This window comes from Leptinotarsa decemlineata, unplaced genomic scaffold (assembly GCF_025532065.1).
Source record: "Leptinotarsa decemlineata unplaced genomic scaffold, Ldec_3_MD MMD2_tig00026336_RagTag_RagTag, whole genome shotgun sequence".
NCBI classification, from domain to species: Eukaryota; Metazoa; Arthropoda; class Insecta; order Coleoptera; family Chrysomelidae; genus Leptinotarsa; species Leptinotarsa decemlineata.
Genome location: NW_027412692.1, coordinates 5,109,679 through 5,133,008, shown reverse-complemented (window position 1 = coordinate 5,133,008; position 23,330 = coordinate 5,109,679). Strand labels below are relative to the sequence as shown.

Here is a 23,330-nt window from a genome sequence, read left to right as displayed (position 1 = left end):
ATTCAATTAAATCTTTGGTAGACACATACCACATGAGCCATCAAAATTGTATTATCTGCTTCATTATGATTGACACTCTTCTTTCCATCCACAGGAATATTGTGGGAAGGAATGAATGATAGTATGACCAAAAATACAATGAACTCAATATACGGCATAGTCAAAATAATTAATGCTTGTTTTAGCTGCTGGTACTGAAAACAATGAGAAATCGTTATTATCAGTGGTATGTTAAATCACCTATTTCTTTACTTTAAATGTGATTTTCATTCAAATCAGCATACAATTCTGATAAAAGTTCCAGCCTTTCACGTGTCATATTTGAAATAGCCAATGTATGATTTTTCAAATTCCAATAAATATAAGGTGGAAAACAGCTAAGGTTTCTTTTCTACCATCTTTAAATTCAGATGGTATAACTCCTATTACACAATCTTGCTTCAGGAAGCAGCATAGCAACAACACTATCAAATATCACTAAAAATTTATTTTTTGCTACGGATTCAGGACAAATCTTATGTTTACTGTTTTTTGATTAGGTACCTACAGTGAAGCTTTCGACTCTCTAGATCCTGCGATTCTACGCATTTTACTAAAGTAGCACGTCAGCATTTAACTGAAACATATGCAAATCAGTGGATAGGTCGAGGAGGACCTCATAACTGGCCCGCTCGATCCCGGGATATCAATCCTCTTGATTTCCCTATTTGGGGCCATTTACAGCATTTGGTTTATCGTACTCTTGTTCGCGATGTAGGGAACTTGAGGAACCGCATCATCGATGCGTGCGGGGTAATCAGAGAAACTCCAGGAATATTTGAGCGAATACGTGGCTCAATGCGCCGACGTCTAGACGCATGCGTAATGTCTGAAGGTGGACATATTGAACATTTACTATGATTTCTACATGTTGTGTGTTTTGTTATTAATAAATTAGTTTCTTTTATTACTCTTCAATCGTTTAATGCAGGTACTCACTAACTACAAAATAACAATAAATCAAGTTCGCATTTATGACGATGTATCTCTGTAGTTGTTCGTGAAATAATTTTTTGCTGCGAAGTGGTTTATTTCGGGCAAAAAACCCAAGAGACATTTTTTGTTTAGAATGAAACAGGCTATCGGAAATAAATTTTTAAATAGTAGACAAATAATAATACAACTTACATTGGAAATAAATTTTAGGGGTTGCGTTTTCCACCCCTTACAACAATGGGGTAAACCAAATTAATTACTGGCTAAGTGTCTTTTTGGTAGTACAAAACGTCAGGTTAATTTCAATATTGTAACTTTTTCAGTGCTTGTGAAAAAAATTGTTATAGAAATTTTATGTACCCTCCTAAAGGGGCTGTATCTTAACAAGGGATGCTGCAATGAAGTTTCTTTATATGAAAGATCCTACCTTTTTTTCGATTAGGAATCACCTCTTTGAATGTTTTACACTTATTCAGTTACACCCTGTATATTGTTTTGTCAAAATCTTTCATAAATGTCGATTTATCATAATAATTATTTACATATTAATATATAAAATTTGAGACGAAACACTATATACATTAAGTGATTTATTTTAAATATAATATCAGCCTGGATTTTGTTCTCTCTAAAAACATCAAAACTTCCACAATCTGAACGAATCACCTTCAACTAAAAACTGGTGTATTTTTTCTTGATGTTACATTCTGTAAGTTACATAAAAGCAGTTCCAAAATCGTTAAGATATTGGAAAGTAAAGGATTGGTATGTCATCTCTCATATCAATTTTTCAATTTTTCATTTCCAAAATTATAACAATCATAATATAAAAAGTCAGTGTGGAAGCATTTGTCGCATTAATGAAAAATTCTGATTGGTCACTATCGTGTTCAGCTAATTTTCGTGGCTTCAGTTTTTTTCATTCAACTTTTCATTAGCACGAACAACTTTAAGATTGTTTGAAGGTGATTGACAATGTTTCGTGATGAGTTTCACTAGTTCGGACTTCCATTGTCTACTATATAAAATGATTTGAAATCCCTGAAACAAGTAAAAGAGAATAATTAAAAAAAGAAAAGAATAGTTGAAAATAACAATTATATTAAGCAACAATAAACCTGAAATGAAATGATAGTGAAATAACCTACAAGTAAAAATACAATAATTGAATAAATAAAAATTAAAGGAATGAAAAAAGAAAATAATAAAAATAAAAAATTGTAGAGATTCCAAGTCACGTTAGTTCACGACGTTTCGATTGTTGGTATCTACAATCGTCTTCGGGTGATGACTGGACTGATTCCTCCGAGAGATGACTATTTTATAGGTCGTTGAAATACTTTCACTTTCTCTACTTTCCATTTTCCGCTTCACTGATTCCGTGAGAGATGACCGTTTTGGCGGGAGTTGGTCATTTTTCGTTTGATGATGGGTTTCCATATGTTTCGTATATCTACGCTGGCCTGGCTGAATACGTTGTTGGACAACATGTATGCGGCTTCCTTGAATTTTCTTCTGAACCAATGTTCCTCTCTGTGCAAGATCTCAGCTTGGGACCACTCGATGTTGTGTTGATGGGTCCAAATATGGTCTGCTATTCCTGATTTGCTGGTTTCTCCTCGCTGTGTGTGCTTCTTGTGCTCGGCAATGCGAACATTCAACGGCCTCTTAGTTTCACCAATATAGGATTTTCCGCACTCACAGGGTATCCGGTAAATGCAATTCTTGGAATCGCAGTCCGCGTTTGGGGGCCTGGTTTTCGTGAGGCTGCTACGGATAGTGTTACCGGATCTGAAACAGGTTCTAATGTTGTACTTGGAACCAATTCTTCTTATCCTCTCCGATAATCCTCTGATGTAGGGAAGTGCAAGCACTGGTTGTGACGGCTTCTCTTCCTTGCGAGGCTCCTGCTGTCTTTTAGCCAAATCTTTTCTACCATCGCTTTGGAGTATCCATTCCGCTGAAGATCATTTTTGATGATGTCTAGTTCCTTGTCCAGACCTTCCTTTGTATTACAGAGCCCAAAAGCACGGTCTAATAGAGTCTTGATGATTCCTCTTTTTGTCGATTGATGGTGGTTGGATTCGTGGTTCAGATACTGTCCCGTATGAGTGGGTTTTCGGTATACAGATGTTTCCCACTTAGTGTCGGTCCTCTTCACCAAAACGTCTAAGAATGGCAATTCATTGTGGATTTCCTTCTCCATTGTGAAAGTGATGGAAGGTCTCACGCTGTTGATGTGTTTCAGAAAGGCGTCTAACTGACCCGAAGACGATTGTAGATACCAACAATCGAAACGTCGTGAACTAACGTGACTTGGAATCTCTACACTTTTTTATTTTTATTATTTTCTTTTTTCATTCCTTTAATTTTTATTTATTCAATTATTGTATTTTTACTTGTAGGTTATTTCACTATCATTTCATTTCAGGTTTATTGTTGCTTAATATAATTGTTATTTTCAACTATTCTTTTCTTTTTTTAATTATTCTCTTTTACTTGTTTCAGGGATTTCAAATCATTTTATATAGTAGACAATGGAAGTCCGAACTAGTGAAACTCAACTTTAAGATTGTGTACAATTTCGTTGGTCAATTAAAATCCACTATGAAGTGCACACACTGTGGACACTCATCAGTAACCTTCGATCCTTTCTGGGATTTGTTTCTCCCCATACCACGAAGAACTTTCCAATTGAGTTTGTCACAATGCTAGGATTCCTTCACAAGAGAGGAAACTCTGGATGGAGATGAAAAACCAACGTGTTTGAAGTGTAAGGAAAGAAGAAACTGCACAAAGTCCCTATAAATGCATAAGTTTCCCCGTATTTTAGTAATTTATTTAAAAAGATTCTCTCCAACGGAAAGATTCAGTGGCAAATTGAATATTGCCATTAACTTTTCTTTAGAAGGATTAGACATGAGCAATTATGCAGCAGACAATGTGGCTCCTTGTCGTTATAATCTACATGTATTTTCGAATCACATTGGGACTACTTACAACGGGCATTACACAGCATATAGTGACACGTGGCATGAATACTACGATTCACACGTGTCCCCAATTTCACCAAAATAACTTGTGAGTGAGGAGGCATATGTCCTCTTTTATGAACAGGAGGGAACGAAGCAGCACTCTTGATGTGTTTTGTTCTTTTTCTCCTTTTATAAACTAAATTTTGTTAATTGATTTGTATTTCATGATTCTTCTGCTTTGATTATTAAAAATAAAATTAGTTTATTGAGTATATAAGAGCAAAATTGTTATTAACTTCAAAAATAATGAATAAAACAATGTTTCATGGTTCATCATATACTTCAAAAATATATTCACGGATTTTGTTCATTGATTTTGCTTTATAAAAACTTATTGCATAAATATAGTACCTAATTAAAGACTAGTTTTTGGGTAAGGGAAGTAGTCAACTTATAGCAATACAAGGTGTTCCAAAAAGGGTATTGACATGTGTCATCTGAAGTACCAAGGAGTTTAGGAAACTTATTCATCTCGAGTTTGTTGTATTGAATCATAATACTAATAGGTGAATGGTTTAGGAGAATTATACTACTAAAGTTGGAATTGAACTGAAATTTGTAGCATGTGGTGAATTGTTAGACTTTTATACAGTAATACATTGGGCGACAGCCATTATGTATGATGGAAAGCCATTGGTTTTTCAGATGACTGGCTGTTATAGTTTGAGTTTTTTTGGAAACAATAACCCTAAAGAGTCTTCGTTTGAGAAAAATGGCAGTATATATTAGTACATGTAATAGTACTATTGAAAATATTATAATACAAATACATTGAAGGATTACTATCTATAATCCACCGATGATAACAATTACATTTAGAATTTAGATATGGACAACTACTGATGCGCTACAGTGGATGTCCAATTAACTTACACTCTGATAGATTAAAAAGGGAACTGTTTTATCGATAGTGAAATTTGGCGGTAAATTTTGAATTTTCAACAAAAAATTAGATTTATTAAAGGGAAAAAACAGTTATAGTAGAATTTGCTGCATTTTGTGTTGCTATTCATGGTTTTCTGTCCAACAGATAATCAATTCGGAAGTTATATAATATTTACAACTTAGTCAAAAAAAGGGTTGAAATTGGATCGATAGAAATTGTTGGTCAGAAAGGCGAGTAATAGCAAAACTACTGAAATACAGCAAAAACCGCTGAAATATATTCTTTCATTTGTGGTTTAGTCAATTACAATGCTCATGCCAAGATATTGGATATTAGAAATTTGTACAGGCAAATTTAATGAGACCTCCGGATGAAAGGGGAGAGCAAATACCTGCCCAAACCCCTTATTAATGAACCATCAACAAGAATAGCAAATTCACTAAGGCGATCTAACCGTATAAAAGAACAAACAAGAAGATTAAACGTTCAGTTTGAGTAGAGTGATGAAGACAATAGCACAGCCTGCTATCGAAAGCGCTCGCATAAAATAAGTTATTGAAGCTTGAAATCCTTTTTGTAAACAAGAGCTAATATTAAAATATATACATAATTGAGAAAGGTTAATGCAGTCAAGCTGCTGGTAAATAATTCCATGAAAATCAAAAGAGAAATACAAATAAGTACTATTCCGATCATTTCCATATTGAGCAAGGGAGCAAGGCTCCAGCCTGGAAGAACCCAAGATGGCTGTCGATAAGTGGAACCACCTACTGGTGTGACACCTCAGTCAACCCAAGGTGATTCCACTTAAGTCTCGCTCGCGTTTACGGAGTTATTTTTATCATGTACTTTTCTTGGTTATTAACAGTTAGTCTTCAATTGAGGACCGCCAGGCCGGTACTGAAGATGCCCGATGCACTAATAGGCTGAAACATCTGTCTACCGGTGGCTCTTAAATTGAAATCAATATGGGAATGATCAGAATAGTACATGTCTAGTATAGAGCACATATTGATGCCTAGAGAAGTAAACAAAAAAGGCAAGATACTAAACGTAGTTGTTGTAATCTGCGCTATAACCACGTGATCACATGAACGACTTTGAAACACCTTGCTTGAGTGAATGAATGACAGATCAATATAAATAACACTTCATAAACGAATTCACCGGTCCATGAAATAGTATATCAGATCTCTCACTTAGCACTGTAATATCACTAACGAATTAACTTTGAACATTTTGTCACGAAATATTTATCAAAAATGCAGGTTGATTCTTCTGTATTCCTCAAGTTTGTCCATCTTGCTGGGACATTTCCCCATTAGCGACATGTAACTACCATATTCACAGTGAGGGGTTTCGCACTCGCCATTTTGGATGCACCTGAAAAATATTTTATAGCTTATTTCACGTACGCAATGATGGTGAACAATAACGAAACGTTTGGTGCTTCAGGTTCCAATCGACCACAGCCGTTATTTTTAACACCTCGACACATGTTTCGATCACTAAGTGATCATCTTCAAGAGGAAGATTAAAGAGAAAGTTGATCTTCCTGTTGGAGATGATCACTTGGCGATCGAAACACGCTGTCGAGGTGTTGAAAATAACGGTTTGGTGTTGCGATAAAACTCCAGTAATATTCATTCACCTTTTCCCGAAACTTATATTCATCATGAGCTCTAATGATTGTTGTTGAAATAAAGGTTCCCAATTTTTGAGGAATTAATAACCTTTCTTTGCTACGACTTTGATACAAGTTCAAAATAAAACTCACCAGAAGTTGTCTATCTAAGTCACATGACTTTAGTCTGAAATATTTTTTCACAATTTTACTTTCTTCATGGTATTTTTCAATTAATACATTAAAATGTCACACCTGGTATGTATTGAAAATATTTTTATAGAATGCGACATTTTGAATATGAACCTCAAAAAAAACTATGAGGTATTTTATACATAATCCTGATAAATTCATCCCCCAAAATGAAGAGACTTATAACGAAGATAATCAGATTTTAAGGGGGTCAGTTTTTTTGATATCACAGAACAAGAAACTGAATTATGTGCAGACCAGATCTAGATTTTGTTTTTTGTTCAACTTCAGAAACTGTTCATCTTTGAGGATAAGCTAATTAAACTTTTTGTTATTTTTGTTTTGTCATTTCTGTCTAAGTATTGGCTTTCAACGGCAATAAATATGATCTTACAGTTTTTCAATAGTAATAGTGCTGCAACTTGTGCAACTTCGTTATTCTGTGTGGTACATTCGTTATCTATTGAAGTCACTATTATACAGGGTGTAACTGAATAAGTGTATAACATTTAAAGAGGTGATTCTTCATCGAAAAAAAGATAGGGTCTTTCATATAAAGAAACTTCATTGGAGCATCTCTTAAAGGGGGTACATAAAATTTGCATAACAATTTTTTTCACAAGCACTGATAAAGTTACAATATTGAAATTAACCTGAAGTTTTGTACTACCAAAAAGACACTTAGCCAGTAATTTATTTGGTTTACCCCATGGTTGTAAGGGGTGGAAAACGCAACCCCTGAAATTTATTTCATGACGGTTCGGAAAGTCTCGCGGTAACAGTGCCTGTACTCGTTGCAGATGGTAAAGGTATAAGAGTTGTTCCTTTAAAATTCGAAATACCGTCATATGATCAACATTCAGCTGGAAAGCAATCTTTCTAGTACTAATAGTAGGTTGTTCTTCAATCAAATTAAGTACTGCTTCCTCAAGCTGTGGTGTTCGTACTTCCCGATGGCGACGACCATTCCCCTGCGACAGATCGTGAACGTAATGCATATCAGCCATTTCCTCATTTGTGTATGCCATTTTAATAACAAGTGAATTATTAAAATAACAAATTAGGAACAGAACAACAACACACAATTAGTATTAATTCAATTTCGAAAATTCACAAACTGACAGCGTTACATACCAATTTAATTGTCACTATCGTTAATAGCGACCTACTAGATAGATTAGTTTCGTATTTTCGCATTTATGACGATGTATCTCTGTAGTTGTTCGTGAAATAATTTTTTGCTTCGAAGTGGTTTATTTCGGGCAAAAAAGAAACAGGCTATCGGAAATGAATTTTTAAGTGGTAAACAAATAATAAGACAGAAAGTTACATTGGAAATGAATTTTAGGGGTTGCATTTTCCACCCCTTACAACCATGGGGTAAACAAAACGTAATACAAAACGTCAGATTAATTTCAACATTGTAACTTTTTTTAGTGCTTGAGAAAAAAATTGTTACACAAATTTTATGTACCCCCTTTAAGGGGCTGTACCTTAACAAGGGATGCACCAATGAATTTTCTTTATATGAAAGATCCTATCTTTTTTTCGATGAGAAATCACCTCCTTGAATGTTTTACACTTATTAAGTTACACCCTGTATAGAGTGAGGGAGTGAGAGTAAATTAATTTTCTACGTAATTATGAATGCAAACGGAAAAATTATGTGACACACAAATGTCCCACAAAGATTCGATGTTCCTTTTTTGATAACAAGATAACTAAAACTCTAGTCATCCGTGACAGGTATTTGACCCGAAGGCATATTGAATGACGAAAAATTGCTTTTTTCTTGAATATCCAAGTCCAAAAATGAAAAAATGCTATATTGCTGACTAGGGAATTGAGAATCCTTTTCATTCAAATTTTTTTCAGGGGTAACTATCACCGCTGTTATCGTGAAAGTGTATTTTCATATACATACATATAAAAGTTGGTCTGTTTCAGGATTTTTCATTTGTATATGTAGCAAATAAATATATCAGTTACTTTAGGACCTCACTCTATATATTTTTTCTCCGAAAGCAACAATTATGTATGCAATTCATATCTATCAAAAGTTACACTATTCAGGGTCAGATTCTCAACAGATAGCAATCACATTCTTACTATGAATGTTGTAAAGAATGCATGGAAATAACTTGTAATAGCATAGTCAAAAATACACATTGAATATACAATGCATGAAGATATTCAATATTTTTCAATTTTATTTGCAGGCATCGATTGTTAAAAGTTGTTTTCAAGGTAAAGTCATTATTTTTTTCCCTGTTTCCATGGTTTGTCAAAAATTGAACAAAAACGCTCTATTCAAAATGAATTTACAGACCTGAACCATCAATAATCAGATGATACAAAATATGAATATTTTTGAATGGAAACGATATCTTTTGATATATTCTGGGTCAAAAGATTCTTTTTTTGGAACTTCTGGGCACAGAAAATTATAATCCAGCGCTTATTCGAATCGGAATGACCTCTAGCAACTTTTTGAAAAATTTCAAGATGGGCTCGAAAAAATTGCAAAAATTATAAATAATTTTGTAGAAAAAGGATGTTTGGTTTTTTTGCAAATATCTCTCAAAATATTAAAAATATCAGAAAATTGAAAGAATTTCCTTAAAAATCCTAACTTCCCAAAAAAAGTCCTACCTCCCGGAACTCTATAACTAAATTTATAATTTAAATTTAGAGGCGAAAATAGCTGACTGATAAAAACGAGACAATAAAAATTATTTTGGTCCATTACATATCATTATTAAGAAAAAACATTCACATACCTTCTAGACACTGGACCAAAGGAAAATCCATAGAAAAATTTTTTTCTAGTGATTATTATGTTACACATACTTTAGTTAATTTACTAATTTTTACAAGTTTGAAATCTAGATAAAAACACTGATACTTTTTGAACTAAAAACCTCAAATTTTTTTCACTTCTTGGAACTTTTCTTGAAAGCCTTCAAAATAGATTTCCGTTGGAAAAATTGAAAAATTTTGATTTTCCACTTTGTTATTAATAATCAAAGACGTTGAAAAGTGAAAAATCCAATTAAAGCAATGAAAATATTTAAAGTTACTTAATTTTCATAATTTTCAGCTCTATTCGTTTAAAGAATTGTTATAAAAAAATCTGTTCAAAATATGTATTTCCCGTTAATCAGCTGTCGCCCCCATACGAACGATAACTCTCAGGAGTTGAGAAACTTGTGCGAGCTAAGTAATGAATATTATGATTTTTCAAAGACAAAATCTTTTTTTATAAAAAAAATTATTGCCCAAAAACGCGTTTGTTGATTAATAAATTTTGTTTGCTACTGAATATGAATATTAAAATACGATTTTTTTTCTAATCATAATTTATATTTTTCTTTGATATTTTGAAAAAAACCTTTTTTTAATTTATATTTTCTCTATTCATTTAATAAACAATTTGTTTTGAACAAATTAATTTTTAGGATATATTTTTTAAATACTACCAAAATGCGTTTTTAAGCAATAACAATTTCTCAAAGAAACTATTTTGTTTCTAAAATAAAAATCCCCACAAAAAAATTCAAATATCTTATAAACAATTATAACAATTTTTTAAACAAATATAGCTTGAAATAATGGAAAATAATTTTTATATATCTTAAAATAATAAGAATAGAAATAAATTTGAATATTTTTTTTCATTGCTTCAATTGAATTTTTCACTTTTTATCGTCTTTGATTATTAATCATAAAGTGGAAAATCTAAATTTTTTAATTTTTCGAACGGGAATTTTTTTTTGAAGGCTTTCAATAAAACCTCCAAGAAGTGAACAATGATGGGTTAAAATTATTTTTATTGTTCAAAGATCCGTATCGGTCAGCGCATGCGGGACGCTTTTAGCGCTATTTTCGCCTCTTAATTAAAATAATAAATATCGGTGATTGGTGAGTTCCAGGAGGTGGGATTTTTTCAGTAAATTTCCTCTTCTTTAAGAATGTTTTTTCAAATTTTGGATATCTTCAATATTTTCAGAGATATTTGCAAAAAACCAAACCCCCCATTTTTAACTGAATTGTTTATAACTTTCGCAATTTCTTCGAGCCCCTCTTGAAATTTTTCAAAAAGTTGCTAGAGGTTATTCCGAATCGAATGATACCTGGATCATAATTTTCGTTGCCCTTGGGCAGAAGTTCCAAAAAATGATCTTGTGACCCAGACTAACACCTTCTATCGTTTGGAGGTCCGCTTTTGAGACACCGCATACAGAAATCATCGAAAAATTAATTGAACAAAAAACTCTATAATTTATTGAATATTTCGTATGTATCCTAATATCACAATCATATATATCATTTATCACTATTATTATTAAACTATATATTTTTTAAAATTCATATTTAGACTATTCACCGCGAATACTTTTCATCAAAAATGTTGTTATTATTATACATAACAAATCTTATCAACTTACATTCTGTTATTCATGCTAAAATGTTCTTTTCCCTTCTTGAGCTGAATGCAGTCTTGGTTGCCTTCCTCACAGTCACATGTGCATTCATAACTGTTGCTCGTTGGCTGAAATGGTTTCGGACATTTGCATCTGAAAGAAATTGAAGAATTACAAAGTTACGTGAAAATTATATTCTAATGGATATATTTCCGACTGGTTTGTTTTCTAATGATATTATGAAAATTGATATAAGATTACAAAGATTTGATAGTTTCACCACTAGAAGAATACTTGCACTGTTGAAAAATGAGGTGAATATTCAAATTTCGCGGGCTACCCACATTCGATTAGTGATTTTTATTTTGTTGGTACACTCGTCTCGAACATATGTTCACAGTTTCAGCTGTTTAGCATGTTCAGTTTGTTAGTGAGGAGCAGCGATTTTCTGCTATCGAAAAACAGTGGCACACGGTCATTGTACTCTTGAGTCAAAATGCTTACAAGAGGTACAAGCTTTCCACAGAAGGTCGAGAAAATGTAAATGACGACGCTCGCCCTGTACGCCCCAGCATATCGGTAACCGATGAAAATGTTGAGAACGTGAAGAAAATTGTTATGGAGAATCGTCGAACCACTATTAGAGAAGTTGCTGAAGATGTCGGCATGTCGGTTGGCTCATGCCATGCAATTTTTTCAAAAATTTTGGGCATGACACCAAAATCAAAGTCGAATCGTCCCAATGGAAGAGCCCAGAAGAGTCAAGACCGAATAAAGCACACCAAGTTCGATCAAATGTCGAAGTTTTGCTCACTTTTTTCTTCGAGTAGCATGGCGTAGTAGTCCAGTCATTATAGTAAGTTCACCTCGGAATTCGAGATACCCAGCTGTAAGTCTGTAAATACTTGTATATTGACACCCTAAAAGTTGTTTCGAAACCTACATATGGTAGGGTGTAAGCAACTATTAAATTTCAAGGTCAAAGGTCACAAAAATCGGTTTTTTGCGCTTTTTTTGTAAATATCTCATTTCCTATGGGTTTTTTGCTATTTGTATTTATTGTCAATATTGTAGAATATAAAATTCTCTACAAATTTTGTTTAAAAAAATTTTTTATACGGTGAACCGTTTTCGAGATAGAAGGCGGAGAGCACGCGGTCACAGCATCACTTCAGGTCAACCGGTGCCTCCGGTCGAAAATAAATACAAATAGCAAAAAACCCATAGGAAATGAGATATTTTCAAAAAAAGCGCAAAATACCGATTTTTGTGACCTTTGACCTTGAAATTTAATAGTTGCTTACACCCTACCATATGTAGGTTTTGAGACAACTTTTAGGGTGTCAATATACAAGTATTTACAGACTTACAGCTGGGTATCTCGAATTCCGAGATTCTTACCTAATTTAAGCTTAAATGACTGGATTATAGTGCATCAAGAGTTCTTGCCACATGGTCGTCCTGACTGACTTGTCATTGTTCGTTCGTAATTTTTTGACCAAAAATAAAACCATAATCATGCGATAGCCACCGTATTCACCAGATTTGGCCGCCTACGACTTTTTTCTGTTCCTAAGATTAAAGAGGCCCATGAAATGTCGGCGTTTTGCGACAATTGAGGTGATGAAGCCGCATTGCAGAGAAAGCTCAAGGTTATACCAAAAATGCATATCAGAACTACTTCGAAGATTGGAAAAAATACTGGTATAGTCGAAGTAATCAGTATTGTGTATACTTGAAGGTGTCGGCGCTCTCAAGGGCCAAAAAACCAATACAGAGAAATGAAGCCGCTGCCAACTAGTCCACGAGGACTGAAGAATTGGTGATTCGTATCGGATAATTTTTACTAACAGAATTTTATGATTGGCTGAAGAGTCATAAAATTGAATGGTAATAGCGGTCTTGTTGTTAATGTTCAGTTCAGGAACTGATCGCGATTTGAGTGTTGAAATTCGATATTGGTGCAGTTATAATTACTTAAAATTTTTGTTATCTGTTCAAAATGTGGCGTCCTTGGATGAGTATTAATAGTAATAACGAGTGTGATAACAACGCAGACTTTTTTCAGTGTAGTGATTCAAATAGCGATGGTGAACAATGCTAAAAAGAGATACCAGTGAATAAGATTCGGATGCTTTTGAATATTGAAACACATAGAGTATGTTTCAATGTATATAAGAATCTACGAGGAAAACAAACTATTACAAACAACATCAGATTTGACCAGAATTTTTTTCTCAACTGTACGTAAAGTAGTCAAAAACAAACCTTATGAACGCAAGACGCGATGTGATAAAGGATTACCAAAACCTTAAGATGTGCATCCAATAAAAGCAAACAACTGTTACAAAAGCAATGAGATTTCTATAACTAGGAAGAAATTGAAACTTCCGGTCATAACGTGAGCTGCTGCTTCTGATTTCTATAACGTCAAGTAGTTATGAAAAGCAGAAGAATAGTGGAATTGCGTAACAAATACTTAGAACAAATAACAAATATTGACAAGAACAATGGCAAATTTTCTATTTGGACGAAAATTGGTATGACACTCACGAAACAGTTACGAAATGGTGGACTGATGGTTCGAGAATGTGTATGCCTAACATGCCTGCAAACAAAAATCGCGACTAAGCATTGTGCATTGTGGAGGAAGTCAAAAGATGGGTTCCAAATTCTTTGAAATTATGTGGAAAAAAAACTTGAGGACTGCAATGTTGACTATCATAAGAACATGGAAGCTAATATTTTCGAGGAATGGGTTGAAATCACATTGATCCCAAATTTGGATGCGAATAGTGTAATAATTCTTGACAACATTTTCTATCATTCGCGACAGCTCATCAAAGTACCGAATGAAAATTCGAGGAATGATGAAATACAAAGTATTTTAATGGATAACAATTTGTATTTTGAAGATTACTACTATACCAAAAACCCACTACTTGAAGTTTTACAGACAAAAACATTTGAAAAAGTGTATGCCTCGAGAGTATTGCTGAAAAGTATGGACACGCCATACTGAGACTCTCCCTCTATTTTTGTGTTTTCAATCCCATCGAGTTGATTTCGGAAAAATTGCATCAGGCGTTAAAATGATTTTTCAAAATTTGATAAGAACGCAATAGAGCTAATTAAAGAAGAAGACTGGCAGAAAATGATTACAAAAGTAATTTTAGTTGAAAAAGACTATATGAAGATTGGACACTTCAATAAAATAAATTCATTATGGATTTGAATGACGACAGTGATAGTGAAACGGAGAACATAGAAGAGGCTTTCGAAGAAAGTGTTTTTGAAGCGATCGATTGTATATATATGTGAGTAAGAAGTATTCAGAAGTATTTTAAATTATCACCCCGTTATTGTGATTTTTGTATAATCAGAAATGATTATTGAATAACGGAATTAGTCAGCTCCCTAACTATATTATTAAAGGGGAACTGTTGAAAGGTAGGTTGCACTATATTGTTTACTTGAACTATACCCTTTGTGTTTTTTAGTAAACGAGAATTTTTTTCTGCTGCTGAATAAAACTCTGCAAGGTTCCTCCATATTTACAGGATTGTGGAAGGTTAAGATTATCCAAGAATAGGATTTGCTACTTTGAATGAACGTTTAGTTTCTCTTTCAATTGAACTTTTAGTTAGACTCATAAAATACATCAAATTTCAATCGACTAATTATCTTCAATGTTTTGTATCCAATCGAACAACCCCAGAAGAAGGTAGGTTGCACATATACAAGTGTATTATTACTGAGAAAAATAAATATTCACCTTACAGACAGCGCATATGAGCAAACTGTCAATTATTTGATTATTATTGGAAGTCCATTATTAGACTGGAAAATATGTTTCCAAATAAAAAATACATTGTAAATTATGCATTATTATTAGCACAAAGAAGAATTAGCTATTATACTATACTCAAAAAGTAGACAGTTGAATTCAATAAAATTTTATATAATCTCCAAAATAGTTATGTTTTGGACAAAATTAAAGAAGATGCTTAGGTTAGCTATTTACTGAAAAAACAAAAAAAAATGTTGATATTCTCCATTTAATTCAAAAGTACCCGCCATAATTGTCAATATATCTTTAAACTTCAACAAGCAATCACTATTAACTGAATATTGAAACGTTTCGATACTTTTTTTCAGAAAAAAAATTGTTGATGAAAATATCAATTGATTTATCTAAAAGTTTTGAATGAAATGACCTGTCACTTGGTGAAAATCAATAACATCATTCATAATATTGAATACACATTTTCACAATATAGATTTCAGTAGATAGTTTTCGGTTGTTTCAACAGTTTTGTCAGTTTTAATGTAATGTAGTAGTATTGTATTGTATTGTAGTATCTCAATAAATATTTGATCTACTGTGTCGCGGTAACCACTGACCGATAGAGAATTTTTCACTCTACACATTGATGCTGTTCGTTTTTTCCAACTTTTACTTTTTGACTCTTTTCAGCGTATTACTTGGAGGTAAGCGATTTTGGACCAATTTTCCTCTACGAACTCAAATTGAACCAAAACGCTGGTGAAACAACCCGAAAAATCAACCAAGCAATTGACAATGGTACCGTTGAAGAAGGCACTATTCGACGTTGGTTTGCGAAATTTCGTTTCGAAAATTTTAGCTTTAAAGATGAGCCATGTGGTTTTTGGTGGTTCAAAACGTCTTGGGAAGGTCAACAAACTCGAAAAGTGGGTGCACCACGATTTTAACCATCGGCATCGACAGAAGTTGTTATGTTTCGAGACCTGTTTTTTTGTGCTATTTCGCAACCAAAACGATCCTTTTCCAGATCATATCGTCACGTGCAATGAAAAAAGGATCCTCTTCGACAACAGGGGACGTTCAGGACAGTGGATGGACACCGATGAGCCACCCAGGAAATTCACAGAGGCGACCCACCAAGAAAAGAAATGTACCGAAAATTAAATTTCGTTATCAGCAGCCGGCACTGGTCCTATCCTGCCCTACGACAACACCCATTCACATGTTTCACAAATCACCGTTCAAAAATTAAAAGAATTGAGCGTCGAAGTTCTGCTTCACCCACCATACTCTCCAGACCTGTCGCCGACCGACTACCACCTCTTTGTCCACTTCGATAACTTTCTCACCGGTAGAACTTCCGCCAATCAGGACTAGACAAAAACGGCCTTCGTCGACTTCATCGAATTTCTAATCCCGAGCACGCAATTATTATGTCGACTTGTGTTACGTTTGAAAAACTACATTGATTCGAATGAATGAGTATTTACTGAGATATTACAGTTCAAAGTAGACTCATTAAAACAAACAACCTAATGGCATCCTCAGTTAGAATCATTCACTGATGATGCTACTATGTAGTGAAACGCGTATTGGTGATAACATCTATATGGGTAAAATTTGTTATTATCATGAAAAAGTACCTATTGGCAAAGAAGGGTATGTTCTTTTATGAAAAATTTAGAAATTTTGAAAACGTTTCTCTCTACTTTTTATTATAGTTCTAAAGACATGCTGGAACAGTGACAAGAGAAACTCATGTAGATATTGAAAACATTATTCAGCAACGAAGATCTACGAAGAAATAATAATTGTTTAAACTTATTACCTCTTGAGGTTTTCAGGTTCAGGTGTGTTATAAAGCGTTTCAGATGACTTGTAAGTAATTCCACCATTGATTCCAGGATCTAACAGGTCATACTCAGATTTTTCTTTACATTCACACTCGGTATGGTTATAGAAATCTAATTTCACTACCCTAGTATACTGGGTTCCTACTGTATTTTCCTGAAAAATAAAAAACAAACTGGTTATATCACAACACAACAAAAAAATATTTTTTGAATGTTTCCTACACTAAATTAGTCAATTTCTACTAATTTTGGGGTGATAAAAACGAAAATAACAATGAAAATTTTTTATTAGCTCTGGTTTTTGAGATACACAGTACCTAATCTTAAAGAGTAGTTATACTATACGTGAAAAGTGAAAGTACATAAAACAATATTGTTATGTTTCTTTTACAATATTTCAAGTACAAAATTAATGAAAAAAAAAACATTATTCTTAGTGTTTTGACAAATAAAAGAAGTTTGTACCACCAAATTTCAATTAAGTCCATCCGATTCATTGTAAGATCGCTGTCGTTTAGCTTGTCTTTTATAAAACACTTCTGGAGCATCCCTACACACAGACCAGCAGTAGTCTGCAAGCATTGCTTCATTCCAACGGCCCTGATATCTCTGTTCCATTAAGGCAATGTCTTGATGGAATCTTTCTTCATGTTCGTCACTCACAGCTCCACAGTTTTGTGGGAAGAAATTAAGATGAGAGTGGACAATATGAATTTTTAAGGACATGTTGCATCCAAGTTGGTGGTAAGCTTGAAGAAGCTCTTTAACCAATGCTGTGAAGTTATCATCTTTTTTGTTACCTGAAAACCTATGTACAACCCCCTTAAAGGCTTCCCAGGCTCTTTTTTCATTTCCTGTTAAAATCATGTCAAAAGCAGGATCATTTACGATTTCACGGATTTGAGGCCCAATAAAGATGCCTTCCTTGACTTTAGCATCACTCAACCTGGGAAACTTTGCTCTCAAGTACTTAAAAGCTTGTCCTTCCTGGTCCATGGCCTTCACAAAGTTTTTCATTAGTCCCAACTTAATATGTAATGGGGAAAGGAGAACATCCTTAGGATCTACAAGAGGCTCGTAAACTACATTTTTCTCATTAGGGTTTAGGTCTCGTGTAGGCCAGTTCATTTTTTTATAGTGAGATTTTCTATCCCGACTGTCCCACAGACACAAAAAACAACAGTACTTGGTGAACCCTAATTGCATTCCTAGGAGTATAGCAATGACTTTCAGATCACCACAGATGTGCCACTTGTGTTGTTCATATTTGATTGATTGGAGAAGTGTTTTCATATTTATATACGTTTCCTTCATGTGAACTGCATGACCTATAGGAATAGAGGGTAGCTGATTTCCATTATGCAGAAGTACAGCTTTTAAGCTCAGTTTTGAAGAGTCTATAAACAGTCTCCATTCAGATGAAGTGTGATCCAAATTCAAGCAGTCCATCAAACCATTAACATCAGAACAAACTACGAGGTTTTCTTTTTTCTCAAAAAAAAGGAAGCAAATATTTTTGACGCTGTCTGTACTGAGATATTTTCACATCATGTTTTAGAAGATTCCACTGTTGTAGTCTTGACCCTAACAGCTCAGCCTTTTCCTTAGACAAGCGAAGATCTCTTATAAGGTCACTCAACTCTGCTTGACTAATTCTGTGCGGATCACTAGACCTATCGCTTACCTCAAAATCAGGGTCATAGGATGTAGAAGGATGGGTTGCTCCTTCTAAACAGTCTTCATCACCTTCCTCTAAAATTTCATAGTTTTGGGGTGGAGAAGGGACTGGCAAATTGTCTGAGTGTGGTACAGGCCGAAGAGCAGATGGGAGATTAGGGTATTTAACCGTTTAACCGTTCTGTATGATTGGTAGGCTCACGCCAAACCATAGGTACTGCAAAAGCCATTGCCCGGTTTTTATTTTTCAACCACTCTCGCAATATGACGGAACAAGAATTACAACATATATGAGGAGCCCATGATTTATCTTGGTCCCCAACTTTCACACCAAAATAATGTTCATAGGCTGTCTTAACGATAGGTGTCATTTTACGTTTCTGAGCCTTAAATGTTATTTCACCACATATATAGCAAAAGCTATCGACAGAATTCACACACTTTCGAGGCATTTCAGATCAGCACTTAAATTAATTTAAAAATCAACTTCACACGATAATTTCAATAGCAACCACGTGCGTACAATTGACAAACTCACATAGGTTATGTTTACTACTTAAGAACAGCTGATGAGAGGGGTGTTATGTAAACAAACATGTGTACCAACTGTTGGTGATGAAATATTTCATTTGTTGAAAACTCAATATACATATATATAATATAATGATACTATATCTTGAAAACAAGAGCTAATATATAATTTTTATGGTCACTTTCGGTTTTAACACGTGGAAATACATTAAAATCATCTAATTTCAACCCCGAAACAAAAACTTTGTTATGTTGTGAATTATTATCACAGAGCAAATCATTGAATGTAGGAAATTCATTTAAAAAAATCTTTGAGCTCTGTCAGAATGTTTTCCAACTCGAGTAGGTAGGTAAGGTTAGGTCCAAAGTGAGTGGGTCTATTCGACCCTCCACCGCAATCCGCAAGGGTTTATTGTGGCTCATACATATTCACACTCTACTAAATAAACCCAGCTTCTTAACGAAGCTGATTAGTTTGTATGGTAAGTAGTATTTTAGGTCAGATGGTAAGAGGACGGCTCTGCCAAACTCCAAAAACATGATTCAGTTCCCAGCGGGGCAGGCATCAAGTATGTGATCCGCTGTTTCATCATTTTCCTAACAGAGGCGACGCACACTGTCTTCCGACAGTCCGAGTTTCTGCATATGATGATTCAAATGACAGTAACCTGTAAGAAGGCCTGTTAGAGATCGTAGTTCATCCCTACTTTAGTCCAACAACTGTTTGGTATCAAGCTTTGAAGGGTGAATAAACACCTTGGAGTGAGTTATTCCTGGAAGATTCTGCCAGAAGTCCATAAATCTTCTTGCCATCCAGGTGTTCAATCTTCGTTTAGCAAAGCCTAAAGCGATGCCAATGACAGGTTCTGGTCCGATGAAGCTTCTTGCAGCACCCTCCCTTGCTAAGGTGTCAGCAGCCTCATTGCCTTCCAGGCCAGTATGGCCTGAAAGATCTTCATGGCCGCTAACGGTGTGGCACCACTGATGGCCAGACAAGCCTGTCTCTGTAAGCCAGAGAGCTTCGCCTGGGCCGTTTTCTGTAAAGCCTTCGGCCACCAGGAAATTACACCATAAGTGATCATTGGTCTGACAATCATCACATAAATCCAATGGATTTGTTTGGGACCTAAACCCCAAGTTTCATGGCACATCTTTCGACATGTCCATAGGGACACTCTGGCTTTGTGTAAAACTTTTTCCAAGTGAGCGTTGCATGTGAGTTTTTCATCAAGGACAATGCCAAAATATTTCACCTCCGTTCCAAATGGAATGACCTCACCATTGAGGGAAAGTGGCGTTAAATCGTCCAATTTTCTCCTCCTGCTGAAGGAGATCATCACAGTTTTGCTGGGGTTGACAGGCATCTGCTCCCTCAGGCACCAATTGTGAACAACGTTCATCGTGCTTTGGAGGATATTACAAGATACCCTTCCCGACGTGCACCTTGCCAAGTGTCATCTGCACAAGCTTGCAGACATAAAGTCGTAACTTTATGAATGATTCAGTGCTTCATCTTGTACCTATTGTTACCCAGATTGGTGCTGAAAAGACAATAAGACAAGTTTCTCATTCCGAAACGTCGATGTTGGCCATTGAGCATGACAGAGTTCCATGTAAGTGAAATTTTTTCTCTTTTATATACTATATTGTGTAGCAATTCTGTTTCAATTCCATAATGAATTTTTGGAGTACAAACTGGATAAAAAAACTGTTTTTTGTATAATCCAATGTTTATATAAAAGTAGTATAAAGTAGTAATATGAAAGTAGTTGTTTCCAAAGTACCCTTTCAGTCGTGTAATTTAATGTTTATATGGAAGTAGTTGTTTCATGAGGGCTTTTTCTTTCAATTTGTGCCTGAAAGTAACTTCCATGCATGATCTACACACCTTCTCAAATGGTTTACTTTGAAAGTAATTGCTTTCTTCCTTCTGTTGAATGTTTCGCACATTTATTTTTTATTAAAATGGAGAAATTGAATGCCAAAAAGCTTCCTCTAATATCTTCTCAAACTATACCCCTTTCAATTTGAAACTAATTTCAGTTTTAACCGTGTTCTACGATTATTGAAATATCTATGCATACTATAATTTTTGTCATCGAAATTTGAACGAATATTCTTTCCGTGTATGATAGAATATAAGTTCATATAGGAAGAACAGTTATAAAATCCAAGACGAGGATTTCAGAACCCGAAAGAAGTTTTGAACTGAAGTAATCCAGTTATCTCCCCAATAAATATACCCCTTTCATTGAGAATAATTGTGTTGTGGTAACTAAACTAAAAAAGAAAAGGTAATAAAACTGAGGATCAATGGAAATCATCGGGGAGAATTATCAACCATCTAATTATAATGATATATATTTTTTTAAGGACAAAACACAAGCACTGCAGGATAATTGGCTTTGAATCGCTAAAGATTGAATCAATTTTTTTCTGGAGGATTCGTTATTTTATACCGTTTTGGCTATAAGAGTATAAAATAAAGTTCTCAGGATGTTTATTCCACATAAACGCAGTTCTCCAAATGAAAGAGTTCGAAGTGTACTGAGTGGAAATGATGAGCAGCCACAGTCCGTCGCATATTTTTTATATGTACAGCTCTTGGTGGAATCAAATGGGCTAGGCCACTTGAAAACTTTCAGTGAAAGTATCTATAGAAGAGAGATAAATTTCCAACCTTTCTTCGATGTTCCAGACTATCAAAGTTCCAAGTGATGTTCGCGTCTCCAATCAGGCGGATGGCTCTTTTCTGGATGGAATCCAGCAGCTTCAGGGTATGCTTAGGGGCGGAGCTCCATACATGTGAACAATACTCCAAAGAAGGTCTGATGTGAGCTTTATAAAGCATCAAAAGTTGTTAAGGTATGTATAGTTTCCTGGGTCGGAACCGTGTTCCGAGCTTTTGAGAAGCAGTCTTTGCAATTCCAGTGACAGGATTGGTCCAAGAATATTGGTGTCAATTTTAACTTCCAACAAACTCGTCGAAGGAGAAAGCGGTTCGGAAACATTTATCTTTTTGGAGAAAACCGATGCCTAGCTTTTCTGGATCCTCATAAAGCAACCTCCTGCTGCCGGTGAAGGTGTGCATCCGCAACCGATGTCCAGGAATACAAATGGAATGACGAGTCGAGTGTGATGTCGTCAGCAAAGCAACATATTGGATTTTTGGTGTTCCTCCAATAAGAGGGCTGGAGACAATATGGATCCCTGGAAAACACCAGCGTTGATGGTAGAAGTATTCCTTATGCCACATACGGTCAAAGGCCTTAGAAATATCAATCTCTTGACTCTAGATGTTTCTCGATTGCGTATTCCAAATATGTGTGACATACGAAGAAGCTCGTTGATCTTTGTTTCCGAAAGCCATATTGATGATCGTTCAAAATGTTGATGCTTTCCAAATATTTAAGGATTTGGTGGTTTACGGCTTTCTCCATCATTTTTCATATCAGTAATAGTAAAGCGACTGGTCTATAGTTATCTGAAATATTTTTCTTGCCCTGTTTGGGAATGGGCCGAACGTGAGCAATCCTCATTTTCTTATAAGACAGGTTGAATAGTCTACAAAATACTGGTGCGAGTTCATTTGCTCACTTTCTAAGTACGATGACGATGAGAGGACCCGCCCAGACTGTGTGGAACAAGCAAATGAAATGAATTTATCATTTTATTCAACCTGCATACTAATGAAATACAGAGACATGTCATTTTTGATACTCCATTATTTCTGAATCTGCAACAAACATAACATTGACGAGTTTCGCTACAACTCATTGGAAACTCAATCACAATGCTTGCATCGGGCATTTTGGCAACATTTTGATAATGATAATAATAGGTATTTATGAGTGCTATTACAAATTCGTGTTTACACAAGTCAACATAAATATTTAAAGAATAAAATTTGGAGTTGAGAATCCATCAAAATCGTACAACAGCATTTCTGAATAGCAATATTTTGATTTTCACTTTGAAGGCATCGTGTTGAAGATTTTTCGGTGAGAGACGAAGTGTGTTGAAGAGTATAGTTTCATCTTTGACAAAACTTCAATTGAAGAGCGTTATAGATATAACCCATATCGTGAATAGGCCTAATAATTTATTCTTCAGAATTCAGTATGTTTTCAATTGGAATACTAAACATTACGCCATCATGATCTGATAAAGTATTTTTCATAGATGTTGCAATCTATATTGTTCATTTCTGTTTTTATGAAGAAGTTATTCAGACAATGTGCTTTCCTTATGAGATTTTCATTCATTTCATTCATGATAACTCAAAAAGAAAATCAGCTTCTCGAAATTGCTATCGTTTATATAAAAAAAGTGGACATTGAAATTTC

At 34.6% G+C, this 23,330-nt stretch overlaps 2 protein-coding genes across 2 annotated transcripts in view; both read right to left on the bottom strand.

Moving 5' to 3' along the window:
- LOC111517716 (uncharacterized) overlaps window positions 1-289 on the bottom strand; it is a 35,607-nt gene extending 35,318 nt beyond the window's left edge. Inside the window, exons 1-2 of the mRNA XM_074183359.1 lie at window positions 253-289; window positions 30-194 (exon numbers count right to left, since the gene is read on the bottom strand). Of these exons, the coding sequence (XP_074039460.1) occupies window positions 30-194; window positions 253-270 (183 nt within the window). The 5' untranslated portion in view covers window positions 271-289. The remainder of the gene's footprint in view (window positions 1-29; window positions 195-252) is intronic.
- A 3,982-nt stretch (window positions 290-4,271) lies between these two features.
- Window positions 4,272-23,330, bottom strand: part of LOC111517838 (uncharacterized) — a 225,654-nt gene continuing 206,595 nt past the window's right edge. The window contains exons 5-7 of the mRNA XM_074183164.1: window positions 16,752-16,930; window positions 11,161-11,289; window positions 4,272-6,279 (exon numbers count right to left, since the gene is read on the bottom strand). Of these exons, the coding sequence (XP_074039265.1) occupies window positions 6,153-6,279; window positions 11,161-11,289; window positions 16,752-16,930 (435 nt within the window). The 3' untranslated portion in view covers window positions 4,272-6,152. The remainder of the gene's footprint in view (window positions 6,280-11,160; window positions 11,290-16,751; window positions 16,931-23,330) is intronic.